This window comes from Diabrotica undecimpunctata, chromosome 1, assembly GCF_040954645.1.
Source record: "Diabrotica undecimpunctata isolate CICGRU chromosome 1, icDiaUnde3, whole genome shotgun sequence".
Classification (NCBI taxonomy): Eukaryota; Metazoa; Arthropoda; class Insecta; order Coleoptera; family Chrysomelidae; genus Diabrotica; species Diabrotica undecimpunctata.
The window spans coordinates 149,380,464-149,407,700 of record NC_092803.1 but is presented as its reverse complement, the minus strand read 5'-3'; the positions used below and the strand labels follow the sequence as shown (position 1 = coordinate 149,407,700).

Here is a 27,237-nt window from a genome sequence, read left to right as displayed (position 1 = left end):
GGTAGGTATGTGGGCATCGATGTATCAAAATATTTAGAACAAACCTTACTTTTTCTTCCAATTTTCCAAACATTCTATTTCGTATAATTTCATGAGTTGAACGGTCCGATATTCGTTGCCAACTTTTGCATTTGTCATTTTGGGAATCGCTACGAAAGTTGAGAGAAGCCAATATTTGGGACTACTTAGTTCTATTGGTATTTAATCCGTCCCGGAAGCTTTTCCGTCTTTTACGTGTTCTATGCCATAAATCACTTTATATATTTGAACATTTTTGTTTCAAAAATGTCCAAATATATTCGATACAGTTCATATTTGGACAATATTCCAATATTTCTATGCCATTTTCTTCTACAAAATTGGTTGCTCAACGAAATTTGTGATATGAATCATTATCATGTTAAAATGTGCGATCCTGACCCCATATTAACGGACAATATGATTTTCTAGTAACTCGCCAGTAAATTGCCACTACCATCCGCTGTAATGCAGTCCCAAAAAAGTATTTTTATTTAAGCCGATGTTGCTATATGTGTGAATTCGCAACATAATTATAGAGACGATTCTTCTTCAACGTTTAAAACGTTGGCGATCATTCTGGCTATGATGACTTGGTTGGTGGCTATACGGAATAGCTGTGTTGAGGTCTATGTATACCATGCTCTCAGGTTAGCATGCCAAGATAGTCTTCGTCCTGGGGCTCTTTTCCTTCAATTTTACCTTGCAAAATGCATTGGAGTAGCTCATATCTGCCCTGATAAGTAAATATAGATAAGATATAATAGAATATAGATAAGATAGAGAGGATTAGTATATATAAATATTTGAGTAGCTGGATCACAAAAACGCTAGACCGTAGAATACAGGAAATAAAAGCATGAGAACAAGAATGCTAAGACGCTATATTTTCTTAACCTCGCTGTACGGTTGGGGGCCTGGGCTCTTATAAATATCGAATAGATGCACTCGATGCATTTTACAAGTGGTGTTATCCACGTTTGTTAGAAATGTCAGGAACGGCATTGTATGCAGATGTTCCTTGACTGGTGGTTAGGAATGTTTGATTGTCTGCTAGAGAGTCTACGGTTTAAGTCTCTGTGAAACAATCCCATTATATGCAGGTATCCCTTGACTGACGCATATAAAGTAATGAAGCTTGAAGATTTTGCTTTGCAATTAATGCGGAATCAGTCCTGGATGTGTAAACCAGAAACGAGATGTTATAAGATTTTTCTTTTTTACTACTACTGTCTATAAATCTTCTTAATGTAACGATCGAACAATCTGTACTTTAACAAATTGCATATATCTAAATGAATCAAGATTATTTGTTTTGAATATTAAAAATATTATGAGCAAAAAAGTTGGCAGGTACTGTAAGACACAGTTAGTAATGATTTTTATTGATTTCAGGTTTGAATTCTATATTATTTGCTATAAGTATTGATAAACCTGAGTTCAATAGTGGCGTGACGTTAAGAAAAGAAGTTTATCGGTGTAAAGCTGAGCCAATCATAGAAGCTCCCATACCTGGTAAGCAATTTCTTTATTAATTTTGTGGAGTAGAAGCAACAAACGTTAGTTGTTACTTTGTAGAAAATAACGAAAAAACTACACGTCTATAATTACTTAACGCATCCAAATATTCTCTATGTCTATGGACTTAAATCCGGACTGCAAGTTGGTCGTGCCGTTCGACTTCTAGATAATTTTTTTTTTAATTATACGGACATCTGGTAAATTAGACCTTGAAAGGAAATTCTATATTTCAAATTATGTTTCTTTAACAATCCGTACAGCAATAAAAGTTTTTAGTTTTTATTCCTTTTTATCATACACTCATGGACAAAAAATGGAATATTGATGTTATGACACCGTAATTTTGAAATAATTACAAACATCTTCCTAAACTTATTATTTAGACTGATATCATTTATTTAGTAGGCGGTGCAAGTATTTTGCCTTATGAAACTTCGTTTTAATAACATATATTGTCAGTTGAGTGTTTTGATGGAAGATATTTTCTTAAAATTGTAAGATTGAAGTCAAAAGTTTTAAAAAGGTATCCAGCAAACAGGAAATTACAGAATAAGCCTGGGCCAGGGAAGAAAGCGGTGTACAAGTGCCACAGACGACTGCTTTTTAATTCTTCAGAGCTTACGAAGTCACTCATTGACATCTACTCATCTTAAAAACTAGTTGTTTAATTCAAGAAATGTTAGCACTAAAACAATAAACAATTAGACGAAGGTTAAAAGATGCTAACCTAAAACCAAGACGACCTGCCAAAGTTCCAAGGATCTCTCAAAACGACAAAAGGTGACGATTAGAATTTGCCAGAGCACATGTTAGTTGGACTGTCGAAAAGTTGTATATGCGTTAAAATACCCGTTGACCTACCCAAAGTGGACGCCTATGAACGGTACTAGAAAGTCGCAATTAATGGAATTGATTCAACTCTGGAGGATAAATAATCGTACCAGTTCTTATTTTTCTAAATAGAAGCATTCTGGAGTTATTAAAAAAACTACTTACAAGGCGCCATATTCAAAGAGCTGTTGCTCCCTTAGGAAGCATTTTCGGACTAGGTGAATTGGATTAAATCGTCTTAACATTATCTAAGGAATCTCCTGTTTTCATTTGTCAGGAGAGTTTCTGGACACCCTGTATAAAGTTTTCTTTTTAGAAAAAAAGTATTTTGGTAATTTATAAACTTATCATATTGAACATATTTACGATAATTTCAAAATATTCCATACTTTTACCCATGAGTGTATATTTTTTACTTTTGGCTTTCCCTTTGTACTATGTCTAAAATGTTATAGATAACAAAGTAAAAGAAAAGCCAAAACGAAAGCGTAAAGTCGCTCGCCAGTTCATTTCATTCGAAGACGATGATAGTTATCTATCGACCAGCATTCCTTCAAGTTCCAGCAGCACTACTTCAGACTCTACATCTTTAGGGGATAGCGGATGTCCCAAAACTAAACCTAAACACTGCCTAAACCAAATAGTGGAGGAAAAGTTCAATAAGTCGCCGAATAAAATGGAAGGTACCAAAGAGGAGCAGAAACCTAAAATGCTTAGGAAGTTATCTATTGAAAATAGTGGTGCTAGGGATAAATACTCGACAGCTGTACCTGGTAGTTTGACTCCCGTGACTCAGGAAGAAATTGGTGAACTGACGCCCATTTCAGTTGAAGTTAATAAAAATTTCGAATCTCCCGATAACTCTGATGAAATATTAGAGGTAAGAAGTACTATTTTACTTTTGTAAATATGTAGTTACTTACATACGTATATCAAAAACATAATGAATAACTAAATAAATTAACTGAAGGTGCATCCAATATCATTGCAGTGTATTGGAATATTTTAGTATTATGATTTTGAGTTTATCATTAAACGGAAAGACATAAAGAAGTGTTGCCCTTTTTTATGCCCAGAAAATATTTGCAAAAATACTCAATACTCAAAAATATTTACTCAATTATAAACATAAATATATAAACGATTAGTAACAAAGTAATAAATATGTGAAATAAATCTAACAAAGTTAAGTGTCAATATAGTCGAGTGATTGATCTTTGGAGAGATTCGATAATCTGGCGGTGAAGTCCTACCAGAGATCTAAGAGAGTCATTGTCATTAATATTTATTATCGATAAGTATCTACCGCAAGACAGCGGGGGATCGCCTCTGGACAGGATCGTATTTTTATTTTCTTGTAGGTGTAGGTGAAGGACGGGGCAGTCTTAACACAAAGACCAATGAAGACAGTGTGGTCAATAACAAAACAACCGATAGTAAGTAGAAGAAAAAGAAAAGACGCTGGTATGTTTAGGAAACTAGACCGGAGTGATGTGGACATCATTAGAAAAACAATGTATAACATGTATGAATAATAGATGATCCCCACGTTAAAAACCATCATGCATATGTTGCAGAAAGTTGACACATGAATCAAGTGGTGTAGTGAGACAGTAAGGCAATGTTTTCTAAAAAACGGCTTTAAAATAAAAACGATTGATAAACGCCAAGTGATTATGGAATCTGCTTCTGAATCTGAATTTTTAATTCAAATTCATAAATACAGAGAAAGTGGAAGAGAAATTGTTTATCTGGATGGGACGTGGATAGACAATAAAACAGTGGTTGTGATGGACAATGCCAGCTACCACAGTCGTAGGCCGAATAAAGTTCCATGTTCTAATGACACCAAACTTAGAGTCCAGGAATATATTCTTTAAAGTGATATGTATTATGAAGATAATTATTCTAAAAAACAATTACTTGAAACTTTAAAATCATTTTCCATCAGAAAACCATATTATTGCGACAGTTTGGCGGAAGAAATGGATCATACAATATTAAGACTTCCTCCTTACTATTGCATGTTCAATCCTATTGACACGTATGGCATGAGCTAAAAGCATCGGTAATCAGAAGTAATGTTTCGCTTACCCTAAATGCATCTGTGGTTCGTCTAATTGAATTAGAAATAGAGAAAATAACCAATGACAACTGGAAAACTACAGATAGGTTGTTCAAAAAAAAAATATTATAGATCTAGATAACGACAGTGATAGTGAAACTGACTTGCCCGTGTAATTTTTTTAAATGTAAGTACTTTTTGAATTGTATTTATAAATGGTAAACTTTCTATGTATACGTAATTTATGTAAACATTTTTAAATTCAGTTGATAACGGTATACCAGCTTTTAGACACACCTCAATTTGGGAAATAATTTTCTAAAATATTTTTGCCTCTGTTCTTTTTGTACTCTATTTAGAAATGATAAAGTTTTGTAAATATGTGAATGTAGTGTATGTAAATATTTTTGCAACTATTATAACTTTAGTAGACAATGATAAAGACCGGCTTTTAAACACAACTAACAATCGAATAAGTAATGCAAATCGAAAATAAAAGTACGATCCTGTCCAGAGGCAATCCCCCGCTGCCATGCGGTAGACACTTATCGATAATAAATATTAATGACTATCTTAGATCTCTGATAGGACTATACCTATCGATATAATTTTTGCCCTCCCTTCCTCTCTACATCATGCCCATAATGTACAGATACATATAGTCCAGTCAACCAAGGTAAAAATGAGGTATAACCTCCGCATATTTCTTTGAAGACGCATAGATTTTTATAAAATTTTGGAAATAAGCTCTACTTATACTCCACATCAAAATCTATCCTACATATGCCGATATGTGCTTATTGTTTTTAAGGTTGTAAACTATCACTTTTTTTCTTCAAAAAAACCAATAAAAGTAGAAAATGAAGCATGTAATAATTTAAAAAAACATTTGTAGGTATAGAATTAAGGTTTTTTGATACTTCAATATATTTGTGGTGATAAACCCAGTGTTATTGGAGTTTGTCGTTTTATAGTGAGTTTTTAGTTATATTCTGTGATTATTGAAATACAATGGACGAACAACCGAGTTGTTCCAAGAGAAGACAACAAAATCTGATGTTGATTCCAAACCTGAAAAGCCGCAAAAGCGACGGAAAATGTAACGTCAGAAGAGAAGGTAATGATACGAAACGTTTATGAAGGAATTATCGGCATAAAACTAGAGGTAGAAAAAACATTGTTTTGGACGACGACGAGACAAGAAATGTTATACGTCGAAAAATTCATTCATTTTAGTTTAGAAGTGAAATTCCAACACTGAAAAAACTTCTCAAGAGCTCGAAATGATGACTTCTTATCCAAAATATCTCGTAGAGTATTAATCAGGACTATGGGCGAAATGAACATTCGATATGTAAAACGTTACACAAACAGTCAAAAGTAAACGCGAAGCGTTTACTTTTGACTGTTTTTTTGTTTCGAAACTATCTTACCGATTTTTCTATCAGATGTGGCTATTGCGTCCATAACGAAGCCATGTTATTGTTGCTTCCTTATAAGACAGAGAAGATTATTTTTCACGTTAAGAACGGCTATGAATAACTATTCTGATGAGACTTATTAAGTCGAAATACGTATCAATAGATACATAGACGCTTTGAACGTGAAATCAAATCTTTGCTGTCTTTTTCATTTTAAACGCGAAGCATTTATAGAAGGCGGTCTACATCTAAATTAAAAGCTCCATTAGGAAAGGGTCGGCGTTTAATCGTTACCCATATAGGAAGTGATACAGGTTCATCATTGATGATGATTTGTTTCAATTTATGTCAATAAAAACAGGAGATTATCATGAAGAAAGGACTTCCGAAGTATTTGAGCGCTGGATTAAGAAAATCTTTACAAAATTAGAACCTGGGTCTGTGGTTGTTATGGACAATGTGCCATATCATAGCCGCAAACTAGAACAATTACCGACGATATAGGATATAGAGATCGAAACGTCCGTAAAAACCTGTAAATAAATATATTGTAGCCTATTTTGAACAAATAATATTTGAAATATATATAATAATTAACGTTGAAATAAAAGTGAGTGTATGCCACTTGATTTTCATACGCATTTCCCCACTTCTCTGCCTTCAAACAATGAAATCACTCTTCCAAATAGTGGAACCTTTAGTCTATTATCGATCTCCATCCTCGAGCACTCCCTATGTGTGTATGTATGAGCATCTTTGTCTAAAAACTTGTTGGTTGTTTTCAATTTTATGTAATGAAGTGTCTCAGATTATCGCTCCACTTTTTTCGGGTTCGGCCTATACTTCTCCGGCTCGTTTGTGATTTATCTTGAGCGATTCTGACCATTCTTATTTCTTCCGTTCTGCTAATATGTTCATTCCGCTCTTTTTTCCTGTTTAGCACCCAACCATTAATATCTTAAACACCAAGTGTATTCCTTATGGTTTCACTTGTTTCCCTGCCTAGAAGAGTCTTTCCAGCTGTCCCACGAAGTACCTTAATTTCTGTTTTTTCCGACAATCTTTTGGTTTTTGTCGTTTCTGGTTGTCTTTGCGTTGTAATATCATTATAGGCATTATAGCAGCTTTGTATATTCTCTATTTAGCCTCGATGCCAATGTTTTTACTACGCCATGTTGTATTGTTTAGACAGCCAGCTATTTTTATTGACCTCATTGTTCGTTCTCTTACTTCTGCTTTAACGTCGCCGTGTCGTGATTGTTCTATGGTTATTTAAACTTCATCTCTTGCTGGATAATCGGTCTATTCACCTTGAGTTTACATCTTACAGGTGTATTTGATGTCATACATTTTGTTTCGGCGGCTGATATCTTTGTGTTGAACGATTTGGCTGTAAGGTTAAAGTGATCTAGGAGTCGTTATGGGCCATCTTCGTTTTCGTCAATCAACGCAGCGTTTTCTGCATAACAAAGATTTTTATTTCCTTTTCGTCAATCCTATATCCTCTCATTTTGCGTACTTTCCTTACTATATCATCTGTTATCATCATCATCATCACGTAGCGCTACAACCCTGGGTGGGTCTTGGCTGACTGTACAACTTTTTTCCAATTTGTTCGGTCTTCCATCAACCTAGGGTCAAATGGAATGTTCATTTTCCGGAGATCTGCTTGGATGTTATCTCTCCATCGCATTCTGGGACGTCCGAGTGGTCTTTTGCCTGTGGGAATCTCTTCCCATACCAGTTTTACAAGTCTATCGTTATGCAGTCTGTGCACGTGGCCTGCCCATCTTAGTCGCTGTAATTTAATTTCTTGGACAATATCGGCGTCATTGTAGAGTGCTTTTAATTCGATATTGGTTCTGATCTTATACTGGTTTGTGGTGATGTCATGGCGAGGTCCGAAAATTTTTCTAAATATTTTTCGTTCAAAGCGTCTGAGCTTTTCTTCGTTTGCTTTGGTCATGGTCCGTCCACGTTTCGATATCATCTGTTATCTCTTAATATTGATTATCTCTATCATAGAGGAAATGTATGACGTCCTTTGGTCTAGTTGGACTCGGTTGAATAAATTTAAATCAAGTCCAATAATAGCATAGTGTGTTTTATTGCATATTTTTAAGTGATTTGCATAAATTTGTTGTTTCTTTGTTTTTACCTTCTTCAGTAGCATAAACGCCAATAATTGCAATACGACTATCAAATTTTAATATTGTTACTATTTGTTCGTTTGCTTTTTTTTTTAATGGCATAGACATTAGTCATTCAGCCAGAAAATATTTAGTTCAATGAAGTTTCTTTTTTGTTTCTGTTATGACGAATATGTTTATCTTACGATTTTCTAAATGTTGACTAATTTAATACTTGTACATATAAAATGTGAATGATGCATTCTGTTGATTTTCTCTGAGAACTAATCACGGACATACAGCTTCTTTATTACTTCCAACTATACATATTAGAAAGAAATAAGGCACTGTAAAAGGACTGTACAGAATACACATTTTTTAATTTATACCTTTTTTGAGTTCTTTCAAAAACCTACTTCTAGTTACATCATTTTTATTTACTTTCTTTACTACTCTTTTCTCTATTCCAGCTTCCTACTGATATTAGCGCAGTATTGAGCGCCGTTGAAACTAAAAACAAGGAAGAGATAGACAAAAGAGAAGAGAAGATCGAGATGTTGACGAAAGAGAATGATTCGTTAAAGGACCAAGTCAAGAAGTACCTAAGCGCTATACAAATGCTCAGAAATGACGATGATGAGATTAGTGACATTCTTGAAGATCTGGAAATAGAAGCGCAACCAAATTATAAGGTGGAAGCCAAAATGTTTGAGAAAAAGTTAGTGCAGGTAGGTTATTATTGAAGTTAGTTCCTCATTTTTTAAATTAATGAAGAAACTATTATGTATCATAAAGAAATTATTTTTCTGATTAAAGACTGCGATGGAAAACTAATGTATGGTTAATCTTGCATACATAAAAGTTATTCATTAACACAACAGTGAAGCATCTACTGTTGTAGATGTTGTAATGTTTGTAGTATGTCATCAGAAGTTGTTTTGTTGAAACTAGGAGTTAAAATTGGACATTTTAGGTTGCAGAAATGCACGCAGAACTGATGGATTTCAACGTCATGCTCCAACAGAATATATGTCAAAAAGAATCGTTATTGGAAAGACTTAGGGGAGAACTGGAAGCCCTAAGAGGTCCCATGCCCTCTGATGAGTTGAATAGTGAAGGCAACTTTGGTAGTGTCAACATTTGGATACCCTCCGCGTTTTTGACAGGTAAAAAATATTTTATAACTTAATGAAGAAATAATATTATATTGGCTATATTTCTTCTTATAACACTAGTAGCAACAATTTGAACAGACTGATCCTTTGATACACCCTTTTAAGAAGTGTACTCGTATACAACTTTAATTTCCTAGAATTATAGTGGTTTTTACATCAGTGTGATGTAGTACAATATATCTGTAATTGTGTAATTTCTATGAATGTTGAAGTAAATCTATGAAATTCATTTATAGTATGGAATGGTAGGCAGCATTTTTCATAACTATTACGGACTAATCCAAACGTGGCAAATTAAATAAAACACAGTTTTAAACAATTCACCGTCCGTTTTTTCATGATAATAATCTCCACTCTTATTTGATTAAAAAATTCAGAAATCGTCTTAATTTCGGTAAAAATGATCGGTACTTACGTAGCGGAAGAATGCTTTTTTAGAGTCTTTCGACCCAATTTTAGAATGTTTATGACATGCGTTTATCCAAGTTTAGTTCAAATAAAATATGTTGTGGTCTATTTGTCTAAATGATCTTTCTTTTTTATTTAAAAATCCTTTATAAAAGATATATAATTAAAAAGACCCTTTCGGGCTACATCACAGAACGTTTCCGGACTAAAAAGTCCATCATCAATGTATTATTACCAGGTGTACATGAGTCAAGCCACTCAATATCTGGGTACAAACCCTTAAAATGGTACAAAAATGTAACATAATAAATGTTGTACAATTTTAAGGGTTTTTACCCAGATATTAGTGTCTTGACTCATGTACACCTGGTAATAATACACTGATAATGGACTTTTTAGTCCGAAAACGTTCTGTGATGTAGCCCAAAGGGGTGGATCTTTCTTTTTACTCTTTCTCTCTATCTGTCTTAGTCTTAACATCTAGAATTGGACATGGGCCTCTTTCATGAGTCTTTACTTGTTTCTATCCTGCGCTTCCGTTATCCAATTCAATCTTTTTTAGGTCAGACTACCTTGTTTTAGCCTTCGTCGATTCCTTTTTCCTAAATATACTCAGTAAGTTTATGTTGTCTCTCCTACTTTTGTTTTGTTTCTTATCCACTCGTTTCTTGCTTAATCTCGATAGATATATCATCACTCGTTCCATTGCTCTTTTGTGTCACTTTAAGTCTTGATGTTATTTCCTTCGTTAGTTTGGGCCCCGTGTTTATTGGTAGAGTATATTGATTAAAAATAGCATTTAAAAAAAATGGGATTGGTATAACCAAGTATAACTGTAGCACTTGTAGAACTTATTCATATTGTGAGATTGCTTCCTTAGAAAAAATGTTTCTGATTCGGTTTCTTATTCGATTCTTATTCAAAAATGTCCCCTTTAAACAAATCTGAAGGGTGCCGGGCGAAATTTTTGATCAGAAATTGTTAAACAATTTTTTAAACAAATTCCAAAAATCACCTTTTTTTCTCCCGGAAAACATTTTTTTAGTTTTTTATGTCATTTTAAACAAAAATATTTTCTTATCATTTTTATCTTAAGCTGATATTTTTCGAGTTATAAGCGATTTAAATTCTGAAAAATGCAAAAATACCCCTTTTCAAGGATTGAAAACTCATGCAAATTATTATTTTTATTTAAACATTCGATTTCAATCAAGTGTTTTATTTAAAATAATGTTTTTCAGAGCAAAAAAAAGGTTATTTTTGGAATTTGTTAAAATAATTTCTGCCAAAAAATTTCGAACGGTACCCTTCAGATTTGCTTAAAGAGGACATTTTTTAAGAAGAATCCGCAAAGAAACCGATCAAATCTAGCGCTATTTTACGATCCTTCGATTAATGAGTATGCTATCGGAAAAATGATCACGCTGTTCATGAATCTCTTCCGCTTTTTTTGGTTTTTCAAAATATTATAATTGATTTCCATGAAGAAATTAACGCCGACTTAATGGAGGAGTACTAAAAATTTCTGTAGGTTATTCAAAATAGTTGTGTCTTCATAATGGACAACACGAATTACCATTTAAAATACCTTGAACGGTTTCCCAACTGTATGCTAAGATAGTACAATCACAGCTAAATGCAAAATGCAAAAATTTATACTAAGTCACATCAAATCTTTCAAAATCCATTTTGCAAAGAGATTTATCGAGGTCGATTTATCTATCGCATTCCACCTACCACTATTTGATGTGCTTCAAATAGAGCGAAACATGTCATACTTTATAGTGGGGTAAAAACGATTATAATAATTGTACAATATAATAATCTGACATTAAATTACTGTTACACCCAAACACTTGATACGCCCCTGATCGACGATTTTAACGGCGTTTGATAAAGATCTCGATCTTTTGAAGTTACTAGGTGTCTAGAAATATTTCGGAAAGTTTCGAACGTTTGAAGCGAGACTTAACGCCGCCTTGAGATTCGATGTGATTCGAATGATTTAAGAATCAGTCGATAATATAAATGTACACGGTTAAGTAAATAAATGTTATAAATTAATTGTGTTTTTAGTGTTAGAAGACTGTAAATAAATTACAATATCTACACTATCTATAACAGATTTAGTCAAGATATAGTGCAATCTGCAGCCACATATCTCTCTCCAATGGCGCTACAGCCCAAATCGGGCCTTGGCCTCCTCCAAACTATGCCTCCAACCTTGTCGGTCCCGCGCCGATCTTCTCCAAGTTCTCACGTCTAGCAAATTTTGCGCGTTCGCTGCCACTTCATCCTCCCATCTTTTCCGTGGCCTTCCTTTTGGTCTTGCGCCCTGCATTTTACTATCAAGGGCTCTTTTCGGCAATCTTTCTGTCTCCATTCTTACTACATGACCAGCCCAGCGAAGTCTCTGAAGTTTAACGAATTCTGAGATCGGTGTCTCTTTGAACAGTTGGTAGAGTTCATGGTTATACCTGGATCTCCATATTCCGTTTTCGTTAATAGGTCCAAATATCTTTCTTAGGACTTTTCTTTCGAATACTTCCAGTTTTCTTTTTGTCTCTTCTGTCATCACCCATGTCTCGCTTCCATAACATACTATTGGTCTGATAATAGTTTTGTAGACCCTGATTTTCGATCTCCAGTGTGTGTTTTTGGAGCGAAACACATGATCGAGTGAAAAATAAGCTTTGTTTCCCTTTACTATTCTTCTTTGGATTTCTGGTTCTTCTTCCATCCGTGTTTAATGTAACTCCTAAATATGTGAAACTTTCTACCGTTTCAATATCGTCCTCTAATTCAACTGTGCGTCTGTTTCCCCTAGCTCTTGCCTGTGTTAACTTTTTTGTCTTTTGAATATTTATTTCTAGTCCGGTCTCTTTTGCCTTTGATTTTAATTGTGAATATATTTCTGCCGCCTCTTCTGTTCTGCGAGACATGATGCTGATATCATCGGCATAGGCGGCAATCTGTATTGATTTATTTGTTAGTAGATTACCTCTTCCTATATTCAGCTGTCATATCACATATTCTAAGGTCAGGTTGAATAGTGTCGGTGTCAGCCCGTCTCCTTGCTTTAATCCTTGGGCTATCGTAAAGTTTCCAGTGAGCTCATTTTGGACTCTGACAGTTGCTGCCACATATACCAATATTTTTTTCTTTCTTTAATTGCAGGTACTGGGTCAAATTCTCATCACGTCTATCAAATTTTTTTGAGAGCCGGAAACGATGAGTGGAATATTTATAGGAGATACGCTCAATTCCATGCGTTACATACGGATCTGAAGAAACTAGATCCTGTTGTAGGCACTTTTGATTTTCCACCAAAGAAAAGTCTTCGGAAAAAGGTACGTACATAATTTTGATTTTTAATGATACGACAAAATTTGATTTTTTATATAAAAGATGCTTTTTGTACGTTATCAATTATGAAATTGTAACAAATTATTCACAGTCTTGATTGATATATTGCAGTACATAGCTAGATAATATATGAAAATAAAAAATATTTATAATGAAATAGTTATTTACATTTTCATGTAACAGTTTATCTATGATTTGACTCATTATATTTATCAAAACATAATGTTTTATCGCTTAGCCATTATTGTAACTTTCTTTTTGACCATATCAATTGGATAAACTAAGATATGAAAAGTTAACCATAATAATTAGGAAATATAGTGCTTATCACACTTATTACTGAGATTTTTATTAATCAGTTTAACAATGACTATCAATCTACTAACAATCGGTAAAGTCATGATAGTACATAGTCTTCAATTTTATCTCAGATATCATTGCAGCATTTTTAAACACCTTTTTGAAGGACCTTACTGCCACTCTTCTGCTAAAGCGGTCTGCTAAATGCTCGTTGGTACACGTGCTAATAGACATCATGTAAAATTGCAAGTCATTCCAGGCAGCAGCTGACTGTAGGCAATTATTTAAAACAGTTAATTTGCGACTTGTGCGTGACTCCTCTTCAGCTTCAATCCCCACCCTGAAGAAATGAGCTTCCGACTGTAAATCAACAAACGCACATGAGTAAAATAGCTGGAAATCACGGGAGTAAGATTATTATTAAGAATGAAGAATTCAGAGAACGGTCGAAGTTATTGTTGTCATCCGTCAACTGAGTACTATCTGTTATTGTACTTAGAGAACTAATAAACGGAATTATGAGTATCTAGTGTGTTCAAGTAATTAACCACTTACAAGGCGTAAACTACCCTGGAGTTCCACTATATGGGACTCTTGATAGAATCAATCCCATAAACATCATAAGAATATACGACATTTATTATAAAGATACGTGAAATAGCTAATTCTTCAAGGTTATCAAAGAAACGTGGTGGTCACACCTTGCGCCAGAAATTCAATATAAAAAAGCTTTGAGCAAGATGGATGCCGCATATACTTACTGCAGGCCACAAACGAATTTTCACGAAATTTCTCGAAAAGTGCTTGGCGCGTTTTAAGAAAAACAGACGTGTCTTTTTAACGCAATACTTCAAAATTCTAGAAACATGAATCTTCTTCTTCTTCAAGTTCCATCTCCGCGGCGGAGGTGTCTATTGTAGGGATTCTTTGATTGATGTCTTTTAATATTCTTACGGATGAGTGTAATCTAATGATAAGTGAATTGTGATCTGAGGCCACGTATGATCTAGGCCATAAAGTTAAAATATTATCAATATTTTTAATTAAAATTGAAAAAAACCAAAAATAAAAAGTTTCTAATTTAAATATTTTGTTATGTAATAAAGTTGGAAAATAAATAATATATATATATATATATATATATATATATATATATATATATATATATATATATATATATATATATTCTTCTCAATATTAAAGATTTATAATAGTGCATATTTGAAAATTTACTTTTTGTACCTCTTGAACAGATGACAACGGTTTCTATGGTCTTCCATTCCTTTTTTCTAATTCAAAGTACTCGATTAAATTTAAAACGAGTTCTTGTGCTTGTGAGGTAAGAGTTTTTCCAGGCATAACCTAAAAAAATTAAATAAAACATTTTCTTTTTGTCATTTCTTTCACTTTTGCGGAAACTTAAACAAAACCATTCCTTAACTGTGTGAATGAGGTTAACCTTGTATATAAATTAATTGCAAAATAAAATACACTTACCATAAAATTTTAAACTCCAATATAAAATTAGTTGTGAAAAGAACTGTTTGTGGAATATGAATATAAAAAAACAGCAAAAAATCCAACAAACTAACAGCCACAAGTAAACAAACCAGAAACGTCACAAATTGTACTCAGGCGATAGCGGGTTTGTCTTTAGTTTCATGCGTGGAAGACAATGATGCTAGATACAAAGTATGTGTTTTATCTCACCAGGTATTAATGACGCACGGGTAAAGAACCATGGACGCAACTGTAGCTTTATGTTGAAAACTGGGCCTGCAAGATTATAAATAACTTTAAAATAAACGTTAGTGTACACTCTACAATTCTCAATGTAGAGCACTACTGAACATAGGATTGTTGTTGATTGAACATAGTGTAATATTTTTATTAATCTAATTTATTATCTTTATTTATTATAAAAATGTTCTAACACTTAGTTTATTTAATCTTTATTTGCACTTATTCTAATTTATTACAGTCTTCTACACTTATTCTAATTAACTAAAAATACAATAATTTATATTAATTTATTATACAACTTATTCGATACAACAATTTTTTTTCGACTGACTCACACAATGAAAATTCCCGTATTTATACCAAACAGCCGTTAGTTCTGGAATCCCTTCGAAGCAGACAGATGTTGACCTGAATTGACTCGAACACCATGGAGGAAGACCGTTCTTATCGTGGCTCGCAGCGGGGTTGACCTTTCTCTAAGAAAGGGGGTGCCAGACTGGTTTCAGAGAATCTACGAGAACATTCTTGTTAGAATAATAACATGTTTACAGGTTAAATATGAAAATATAATTTATCGTAACAATAGTATTGGAAACGTAGCAGTTTTCTATCTAATCTAAAAATTATCTGAACAGAGTATATGTTTAAATGTAATTAATTTTAAATTTTGTAGGATTCTACATTGGTTGAAGATAGAAGAAAACGGCTACAAATATATCTTAGGCGAGTTATAGCTCATTGGCCAGAACTAGCTCAATGCAATTGTAGGTTCCTACTAGAACAGCATTTATCATTTTTTAAGTAAGTAGCATTTCCCTTATTTGTACGAATTTGAACAAGAGTCCATCGAAAGTAATTTTTTTTGTTAGTTCCTTCTCTTCACATGTTTCAATATATAGTGTATATCCTATAATTAGTAATATCTTTCCATGTGTTGTATGTTAAGTTATATCTTATTTTTATACCTTATTTTTCTTCACAATTAATTTTGAACGGTAGCTGTAGTTATCGAAAACAACCACATCATTATTTGGTAGAAAATTAAATACTTGAGAAAAGTAATCCTCAAAAACATCGGAGTTAATTTTTTCGTCGTAATCTTTAGCGGATTTTGAATCGCACTCAAATAAATCATTATTCACAAAACCATGTTCGCTACCAATATGCGTGATTATTAATATTCGACCATTTCCTGCGGGAGCATTGAAACCGGTAATATCCTTCTAAAAAGGCTTGCCGACAACTTGTATTATTTTTATCTACCCATACTTTTGAAACGTTATGATTTTCGTTTAGCCCGGTTTTATCTAAATAGAAAATGCATCTTCCTTCTAATCTAAATCTTTTTATCGTGCTTAAATATTGTCTTCGCCAACAAATAACCTCTTCTATATCATTCAATGCGGGTTTTTTCTTTGATTTTCATAGCAAAAACTGATTTTTTTGAGTAATTTACATAACTTATCTCGGCCAAAGTGAGGAAAATTATTATCTCTTATTGCCTTTGATATTGTATCCAACGTAGGAATCTCCTTGTTTAAATTGAACGAATGAACTTTTCTCCGAAGGACGTTTGTATGGAAGTCATTAATTTCTATTGTTTTCACTGATGTAATTTTGGTTCAGTAATGTTTCCTTGTTTTCCTTCACTTAAAAATCTGTAAATGGTTCTTTCACTGACACCTGTCATACCGGAGCACATAATCACTACATTATTAACCATTGCTAAAGGTTGTTGAACAAGAGAGTCATGAGCATTTAACACAATAGTTTTTTCTCTGAGAATACGCGCCGTTTTTAAGTTTAGCAGCAATAAATTCAAACGATGATGCTATTTTAACGCTTGATCTAAACTGCTAACTGACAACATGGACGGTATCCAATTCATAACAACTTTCCCTTGGTCGTTAGGTAGGCAGGTACCCCAAAGATGATTTATGAAATTCGTCAAAGTCATTAATAAAGGATTATTCCCTAATGAGACAAAATATTCTACCAATGTATTAGTATAGATATGCCTTATAAATCCAAAAATAGTACCACTATTAAAAGAGAGAAGTTGCATCGTGAAAAAATTAAAGAGCTGAAAGAAAATACAGGCAGTTCTGCCTAAGAGAAAACTTTTACAAAATTCGTGCTTTCTATTTTATTACTATTAGTATTAAGAGTTTTTAACTTCATGGGGGTAAGTATATGAAACTAAACAAATTAATGCAATTCCTCTGATTGTAATTGTTTGTCTTTAAATTTGTCTGGCCCAGCCAAGGCCATCAAACTAAATTAAAAAAAAAAAAAAATGGTTTCAACTACATCCGTACGGCAATGGTTTATGGCCTTGACCGTAACCCTTAACCTCTATTTGAAGATTTACATTTGTAATGAGCTGCCTTGCCATGCCTTAATCATAATTTTAATTATAATTAATAACAAAAATAATAATGAAGAAAAACTAACAGTAAATAAAAACACCATTCGACATACCCTCGACATCAACTTCAAAATATCTCTCCATTCTAAATTCTGTATAAACGTTTCTTAGCATGTCTGGGGTGATTTCAGTTACTGCATTAAATATTGCTTGTTTCAGATCCACAATACTATGGTTTAAATTTGTTTCGTAAACATTCTGTTAAAAAAAATAAACTTTGTTAAATCGGGTGATCGAGGTGGAAAAAATATCAGTCCTATCTATCGTTCAGGAAAATATTCATGTAGCCATTCTCTTATTAAAAGTCCAATATAACGAACAGCATCATACTGAAAATATATTTGATGCCTTTGATTCTTTCGATTATTCGATCTGATCGATTATTCGATCATGTAAAACAGCTCGTCAAATATTTACCTTTTTAGTAAATTAACCATAACTTTGAACCCTGTAATAATGATTTTCACTAGCCCAATAGCGACAATTTTGGGATGAAACGGTTCCATTGATCGTGAACGTTGCTTCATCAGAAAATAAAATATTGTAGTGAAAGAACAGGTCAGTCAAAAATTGTTCATCAATGATTGTATAATAGTCAAGTCTCGTATCATAATTACAATCTTGGTAGGTATGAATAAATTTCGGTTTGAATCAATGACTTTTGTTTTCGCTGAATATTGCCTGTGAAAGACTTTCTGAATGCATAGCCAGAGCAGTAGCTGCATCATCATCCTCATTGTGCGTCTTTTCTATTTTTTTTTTCTTCAATTTCTTCAATAATTTTTTAATCCATCTCGGGTAACAAATACATCTGTATATTTTTCATTAAATGTTTGAAACAACTCCAATATCATAGCACTTTACAAGTTATATTGTTTATTGAAGAGTTAGTGTTTTTGAAAAATAATGACAATTATAAAATGAATTACCAGAGTTACTTAGGTACATTGTAAACATTGTTCATTAGATTATTATTACATTTCCAAAGCTAGTGCAAAATTCATAGGGATTTAAATAAAACTAACTATAAAATGAAGTAGGTTTTTAAAACTTGAATTTTATAGCAATTTATGGGCTATTGGATAAAGAAAAAATATTTTATTTTTTAGTGTCGTTTGTCCCGCAACTAGGCAAAAATCTCTTACCGCCGAGTCTTTTTTTTAAGCATTGAAACTGATAATCCCTTTGGGGGTAATTTAGGTACTAACTCAAAACAAATTCATGAAATTAAGTCATTGCAGTCACAGATTTATGCAAATGCAATGATGTTTAATGTAAATTATTGTTTTTTGAGTACTAAATTCTGAAAAACTACTAAAACTAGACAGACTATTTTGATGTATTGTTTTTGTTATGCACTGAACTTAGTTTATAGATTAATATAAATATTAATGTTGTAGGGACCAACGAGAAGACATCCACCACAAAAACGCCAATCCTATACGAAGAAATACAGCTCCTAATACCAATAATCACTCAGGTCTTTAATAATAATTCCATTAACTAATTTTATATTTATTTGAGATTATTTGAGATTAGTTTAATTAGAGCGATAAAGTAATGTTTACATCACGTAACTGGAATAATTATATCTTCGGGGAAGTCCCGAATGATTTCTGGTTTTAATATAATCTATCAGGGATTTAAAAAATGATGCTTAAATCCTTAAACAATTTCGTATTGTTTGTTATATAAATAAAAAGAGTTTGTTAATACCCCAGCAATATATTTGGAAACATGTTATTGTTTGTGAACAATATTTTATTTAAATTAAAAGGATTAAGTTATTATAAATTAAAATGTTTTTATATTTTCTTACGGTACGTTTAATCCTTCAAGTAATGTAAACAGTGCTTGCGTTATCATAGAGGTGAAAAAACCTTAAAAAGTTTTGAGAAGTATGGATGTGTGAGAGGACTAAATGCTGTGGCGATTGAAAAAAATTAAACAAAAAACTAATATTAGTATTATTATAAATACTAAACTTGCTCTAAGTAAACCAGTCTCTGAGTTAAGACGCTTCGATTTTGTCCCTGTCGAGCTTTCGGCTCCGTTTTTGGACTATTTGCAGTACATACTTGATCTTCTTTCTCAGCTTACTGACGCAACAGTTCACATTGGCCAGAATGATGACAAATGAATTAACACATAAAATTGTTCAGAATGTCAAAAATTTCATATATTGAGCTTCGATTACGTCCGATTCGTCGGTTTGTTGTCGTATATCTTAATTTTCAGGTATCTCTGCAAGAAAGTCTATAGAACTGAGATCTGGAAGGCTAATTAATGATGACTCTACGAGAAATTACTTTGTTAGGGAACGATTCGTTTACCGCAAACATTGGTAGGTCATAAGTATGCTAAGTGGCTTCGTCTTGCCGGAACCATGTTCTTTAGTTATATTCTTTAACCTCTTCCAAATATTGGACAAACAATCTTCTTAGCATTTTGTAGTAACATTCACTATTTACAGTGAGTGGTCATCCACATTGTTCTCCGTGGAAATACGGACCGATGATGCCTTTATCGGATATTGCAGCCCAGATTATGACCTCTGAGCTATAAAGTTGTCGCTGATATTTCTGTTAAGATCCTCCTCTACCAAATAGCGACATTTCTGCATGTTTAAATGAAAGTTACTTTCGTCGTTAAACAGAATATTTTTAAAGTTAATGAATCTCTGTAATATCGCAGCATCCTTCAGTTCGTGAACGAACGAGGCTCCATAGATCTTTCAGATGTAAATCTTTCTTTAAAATCAACTGCAAAGACAATGCTTATTTTCTTTTGGGAATATAGAATGATGAGCTAACCGAAGCTCTTATTTCTTTACCTCTATGTCGTGAGCGACATAGAGCTAAAGAAATAAGAGCTTTAAGTTTTAAGAATTCAAGTTTTAAGTCGCATAAAACTTGAATTCTCACAGTTGATCCGGTATTCTCGAACATCCGAATCCAATTTCTGAGAATGATATTTCGCACGTGACAAACGCGAACGATGGAATCACAATTTCGGTAAAGGCACGTACATAGAAAAGAACGATGCGTCTTATGGGTTCGACTAAATTTCTACTGAATCTCCACGAATCAGTGCGCTTTGCTATCCATATCCGGAGCTCCTACATTGCCCCGATACAACCTCAACACAAAAACAAACCCCGCTACTCTTTATGAATACTTTATTTTTAGTTTTAAAGTATATATGAACAATTTTGGCTCACCCAACTTACGTTGGCGAATTGGCGTTGCTAACGATAACATATTTCCAAAAAAGAAAGCTGTCTAATTTGGTAAAGCACAACATAAAAATGATTATCCGAGTTTCACTATTTTTATATGAGGTCAAGTGCATTTTAAAAAGATCTATATATTTATATCTTTATTTATCTATATATTTACTTTTAATTAAATATTACATTAAATCTTTGGGATAATAAAGATTGGTCATTTGCCTGATTTGTGTTAATAATATGCACACGTTACCATGTTGTGTACCAGGAGATAAAAGCGCGCATCGGAAAAGCTATATCCACCTTCAACCAGATGGGGGCCTTCTTCAAGAGCTACAACCTCTCTTTTGGTATAAAAGTAAGAATGCTGCGATGCTACGTATTTTCTGTCCTTTTTATGTTAAATCTTAGACCTCGAATGAAGAGATGTGGCTATATCGGAGAATACTTAAGTCCCGTGGACTGACCGAGTCACAAATGAGAAGGTCCTCAGAAGAACCGATAGATACTGACCAAAACCTGGTGCCTCAAAATCTGTGCAGCTTTTCCGCGCTGCTGCAGACAAGTTAAAAGTTTGCCATGATGATTTGTCACGGATAGACATCAGGAAGAAGAACCGTGTTAGGTCCGAATGTGTTTAGTGTTCACCAGGTTTTGCGTGGTAAATTGAAAGCATAATGACTTTCTGTTATGCAAGTCATATATTTGTCGAGTTTAGCTTTTTACCAGTTACCGTTTATCATTAGTTAATAAGTTGTTTGTTATGTTGAATTTGGTTCTTGTGGTCAATTTTGCGGTTTCTTAGAACGTATTTGGGTGTTATTAATATCTTTAATTTTAATACAATTATGTACTGTTAACTACTTAATATGTTCACTTGTCAACATGTGGAGTTTTTGGACGCGTAAGGGTGGAATAAAATCTGAAATTACAAATTAAAATTTCTGCCGTGGGTGTCGTGGGGATTTGGCGATTAATTGTCAAATATCGAGTGCCCCACTGAAACGAATCGAACGACAGTCAGCTGGAGTTTCAACAACTATTATCACAATATTTTTCAAAGAATAGTCCCTCTATATCCCTGATATATCCCTAATTGTATACTGAAATTTAGAGTTCAAACTCGGGTAGTCCCTTTTAAGTTATGCTCTACTAAAAACTATATTAACAGCTTAGTTTTTTTTTAACGAATTTTTAATTTTTAAACTTGTATTTTTTTCGAAATCGTTTTCCATATGTGATATTTAAGAAAATAACGATATGGAATATTAAACATCTCGAAAAAATATACTGTAATATGTATTATGTTATATTAACATTTAGTAAAATACAGTAGTCTGTCCAAACAGCATCTATGTATATCTTGCTAGATAGGTGATTTTTATTAAAAATATCTTGCTCTTTGGTCAGACTACTAAGATCTGAAATCATCGCAATAACTTTTAATAACCTGAAAATTTCCTATCTTCGATATTATGATTTTATACAAATATTGTTTATTATGTAAAGATGTATATATAAATTTTTATTATGTTTATTATAGAGAAAATATGCCAAATAAGTAAAAGGAGATAATAGTTTAATTGTTTTATTGATAAAATATCCCTACCATAAAATAAGTCATTAGTTCTTTCTCTAGTAATTAATTATTTAAGTGCTCTACACTCAAAAGGGACCCTAAATGTAGCGACAAATTTGTTCACCTTGCTTGCACATACAAATAACACATTAAGTTTTAAAACTACACGGTCAAATAAAATATGTTCCATCAAACAGATCAGTACAAACATAATTTATTCCTAGATTATGCAGATTGTTTAAATATAATGCAATTAACAAATGAGTAACTCAAGTGGCCAAGATCTGGAAAATATCTTGGATTAGAGAGGTACAAAAAAAATCACAAAAAAGTATAAAATTGAAATATCAATGTTGATTTATGAAAAATTGTAGAAAGCAAAGGTACTAAAAAGAGAAAGTAAAATGATCTACAATTCCACTAAAGCTAGATAGACGAGAAAATAATGCAGAGTCGGGACAAATTGTATATTGTAAATAAGAAAACAAATGGCAATCATTAACAATATAAAATAAAATATGAAATTCAATGTAAATCCTTAAATCCCTGTCCTAGCTAAAATTGTATCAATAATGATAAAACAATAAACTTAATTGAAAAACTTACAGTTCTGGTGTTTATGGTTCGTGTCACAAAACTTACTAGCACATACGAAAAAGTCAGTCTTCAGCACAAAAGGTGTAGTTAGTGAAGTTCAATGCTGTTGGCAGCCAATCTCGGAGTTTTGAATTTAAGAGGAGCACACAGTGTTATGAGAGATTTACTTTACACAAAGTATTGTGTTGATTAAGAAGAAAACGTCAGAACAAAGTATTGCTTCTCCCTTAGCACTGTTTGATGTGTTGCTTGTAGCAAAAAAATGACGTACTTTCCACAAAGTATTGTGTTCATGGTGAGAGAATCTCAGAAACAAAGTAATGGCTCTTATAGAGTACTATTTGAGGTGTTCTAACGAGTGAAACTATGCACTTAAAAAGTATTGTATTGGTTGAGAGAAAATTGGACGAAACAAAGTATTGCTTGTCACAGAGAACTATTATACGTGTTGCTTTTGAATCACTTCTTGTCACTACGGGTTCACATTTCACACACTGTCGAAAAGCCCGGTAAAAACACATTGTGTCCTTATAGCGAAAGTTAAAACTATCTACAAAATTACAAAACGTACATGTTGTCAAGCTTCCCTTTAAGAAAATGGAACCTGACGAAATATTTTCAATTATTTCGTATATTTAAATTGAAATTTAAACATTTTGTGCAAGCATATTGCGAGAAGAGAGAAATAATTTGAGCTTGTTTGTATAACCAACATGTTAAACTCGATTTATTGTGTCGTAGCTACACGTCACAGCATCTCAAGAATACTGCATGCGCAAACATGTCTTTGCATACCTAAATATCCGTGTAGTTCCGCAATTTGAACAAACCTGTGAAGTTAAATATATAGGCTTTGACTTTTTGTTAGAAAGACAGTTCGCACAAACAAGTATGTGCGTGTAATGCTACGACCAAATTTACCATTTTATATTTTGTTTGTTGACTGAATAGCAAAATAAATAATTGATAAATGATTCCAAATAATTTATTTACAACAAAAGTCATTGAATTATACAGAGACCTTCCGTGTGCCTGCAAAATTAAAAGTAAGGAATACAGCAATAAACACCTAAAAAATAGTGCCTATGGAAAGTTGATTGATAAATTTGGGCCAGACGCCGACAAAGGTATGGTGGTAAAAAAATTAAAATACCTAAAAATGGTAAACATAATATTGACGTATTTTAGAAACAAACAGAACGTGCAAATGATAATGAGGAACACTGTTATTTAGATAAGGTCAAATACCTAAGAGCTTTCAATTTCAACGGGAACATTTCTGAATTTTTATCAATTCTGGAATCGCGCAGACTAATTTCCAATTTCACACATATCAAGAATAAAAAATATTGTATTTTATTGATATAAATATTTTTTTAAATTAATATATTACTTTATAATGATTTTATCTTGCCATAATACTTTTTTATTACATTACATTTATAGGAAAAAATTACAGAAAATTATCAAAAACTATATAATAAATTATATATAAAAGATTTTTAAAATTTTAAAGAATATGTAGTGTGTGTAAGAATATATTATTATAAAAAATATTAAAAATTCAGTAATAAGCAGACATAAAATTTCATTAATCTACATACTATAGTAATAACACGATATAAGTATTCACTTCTGTCGGCACTCCCCAAGTGCCACGCTCATTTTTTATTGTTCTCCTCCTTACATAGCTCAGACGATAATTAAATAGTCGTTCTTATTTACTCAAATGGTAGAAAAAGGTTTCATTATGTTACTTGACAATGGAAAACCATCACGTGCCACGAAGGCGCAAGGAATCAGAGTTTTATCACTAAATTCAAGTAATGGTTGATAAGCGGCCAAATTGAGCTTGCCTGTTTGTAATTTTCTATAAAATGTAGTGTTTTCCGTAACACCACTAACACCTACTCTGCCGTTTGTTTCTAGATGTACCATAATAAATTTATATTTAGCATTGGCTATGGCTAACTTGACACTGCTGTGAGATCTTTTATAATTATAATTAAAGAAATAACTTCTGCAACCAGCAGTGGAACAATTTTTATGTGTTTTCCATCTAATGCTCCGCAACAGTTAAGGAAAATTACAGGAATGTTGAAAATCTCTTAATATTTGTAATCCACTCTTGTTGATATGTTGGAAACTGAAAAAAATTGAGAATATAAATCGGAAATCGAATTCAGGATTCAGCCTAAATTGTGTTTTCTAAAAGTTGCAAAACAAGCAGACGACGAATGCACTGGCATGGGGATTTATAATTTGTATTCACGTCATGCCAATTCGTCTAGGCAGAAATCCCTTCATGAAAGCGATTTCCTAATACTCCATACTAGTGTAAAATAATAAAAAATAAAATGGACAGTTAAGGTTTGATTTTGTTACAGCGTAGCACCATTTACCATATACCAAAAGTATATATTTGAAGAATATTTACAAACAGGCGCTATAGCGACATCTACTAATGAGAATATAAATCGAATTCAGGATTCAGCCTATAAATCTATTTTCTAAACGTTGCAAAACAAGCAGACGACAAAAATGCACTGGCATGGGGATTTATAATTTGTATCCACGTCATTGTCTATTGACAATGATAACGGATTTATGAAGAATGGTGAGCATATTTTTAGTCGAAGAAACAGATCAAACGTCCCAGTAAAAAAGTTACAATCATAATTTTCATTTAATTCTTCTATCTATGTTTAGTATATTTGTATGTATAAGGTAATTTTCAACTTCTCCTTAAATGTCTCAAATATTCCCTCAACTAATATAATAATTTTATTTTAAACCAGTTTTTCTCAACATTTTGTAGTCTCAGAATACTTATCATGTCGGGATAGTATCATCACAGAACAAATAATAATTGCTTTCTTATTCTGTGGTATCATGAGGTTTTTTTCCTTATGATTTATGAAGGGATCACTAACAGGAGAATTTTACTATCATCATTGCATGTAGTTGTCTTTTTAAAAACAAATCACATGCTATGATTTTTCTGACGGATATTCTGTTGTTGAAGTTTATTTCATGTAGGTAATCGAATGAACTATCTCACAATAAAGTCGTCCCAGGAACGCAACTCAAAAATATTGGCAATATTATAATATGTCTGAATTGTTAAATATGAATGAGTCAGGTAAAATTAAATTATTGGAAGAATTTTTTACCAAGCAACAGAAACAAAATTTGTTTAATTTTTAATGTTTTATATTTTGAGAAGATTTCCAGAATGGAACTCAAAACGTCATAGACTTAATTTTTTAAGTAAAATTGTGGTTTATTCCCAACAAAAATAGTAAAGCCACAAGAAAATTGCTTCAGAACAATATTATTAAACTATTAAATGTATTCATGTTTGAAGTATTTTATATTAAAAATTATTCCATTATATGATATCTCAAGGATCTTTCAATGGTTGTTGAATTTCGATGCAATGAATAACTTATAAGCAGGCAGTATATCGGCTACATTTGTGTCAGATCTAGAGAGCTATGTAAAAAGCAATTATTTAGTTCTCTACTAGTTCAGTCATAGACGTACAGATGTCACTACTAAATTATTTAATTTTTGGCAATTTCTATGAAGTAATATTGGAATATAAATAGTTTAAAATTCAATGCTAATATATATTGATATTAACGTTGAATTTAAATTATTGATATTCTAATGTTACTTTACAGAATATTTACGTCAAAAATTAAATAATTTAGTGATGACATCTGTAAGTCTATGACTAAACTATATATAGCTCTATACATAACTATGTATAGCTCTCTAGATCTCACAGAAATGTTGCCGATATAACTGGTTGCCTGCTTATTAGATGTTATTAGTATTCAGTGTAACAAAATTCAACAACCATTGAAAGATCCTTAAGATACCCCAAAATGTTGAATTTATTATTATTTATAGTATTTTTTACAAAATATTTTTCTAATTAGGTATTATAATGTCCTAACATTCTATATATATGAGAATTCCTAGGAGCTATTCAATTAGTAATACACTAACGTTAGTTGAGACCGTTGCTCAAATCTAGGTACTGTTGCTCAAATTTTTAAAAATTAAACTGCAGCTTTCGTCAAATCTTAAACTGCCAAAACGCTCTCAACAAAATAACTGTCACTCTTGTGAATAAATTATTAATATTTATCCTAAAATTCGAGACTCCAAAATCACCTCCATCACAAAGCCTAGTCATTTTCTTCTGTCCTGTGTTGCTCTTTTGAGATGAGTATTAACACTTATGTTAATTCTCTGTTCACATTGCCATTCAATCTGATGGGGTTGACCTGGGTCTGAGGGGCGCTTTCTTAGAGGCTGTGCCGTAAAGATTGTTTTCGTATTTCATCATTACATATTTCTTAATACATAACCTAACCAGGCTAATCTACGGTATCTTACAATACTTTTTAGTAAAG

General features: G+C 32.5%; 1 protein-coding gene across 3 annotated transcripts in view; it reads left to right on the top strand.

The window, feature by feature from the left end:
* The window catches only part of LOC140432347 (sorting nexin-29), a 54,923-nt gene extending 32,706 nt beyond the window's left edge, over window positions 1-22,217 (top strand). For all 3 annotated transcript variants that reach the window (XM_072520188.1, XM_072520186.1, XM_072520187.1), the window contains 7 exons: window positions 1,414-1,533; window positions 2,826-3,250; window positions 8,456-8,713; window positions 8,959-9,151; window positions 12,746-12,918; window positions 15,651-15,778; window positions 18,806-22,217. In XM_072520188.1, the coding sequence (XP_072376289.1) occupies window positions 1,414-1,533; window positions 2,826-3,250; window positions 8,456-8,713; window positions 8,959-9,151; window positions 12,746-12,918; window positions 15,651-15,778; window positions 18,806-18,893 (1,385 nt within the window). In that variant the 3' untranslated portion in view covers window positions 18,894-22,217. The remainder of the gene's footprint in view (window positions 1-1,413; window positions 1,534-2,825; window positions 3,251-8,455; window positions 8,714-8,958; window positions 9,152-12,745; window positions 12,919-15,650; window positions 15,779-18,805) is intronic.
* The last annotated feature ends 5,020 nt before the right edge of the window (window positions 22,218-27,237 follow it).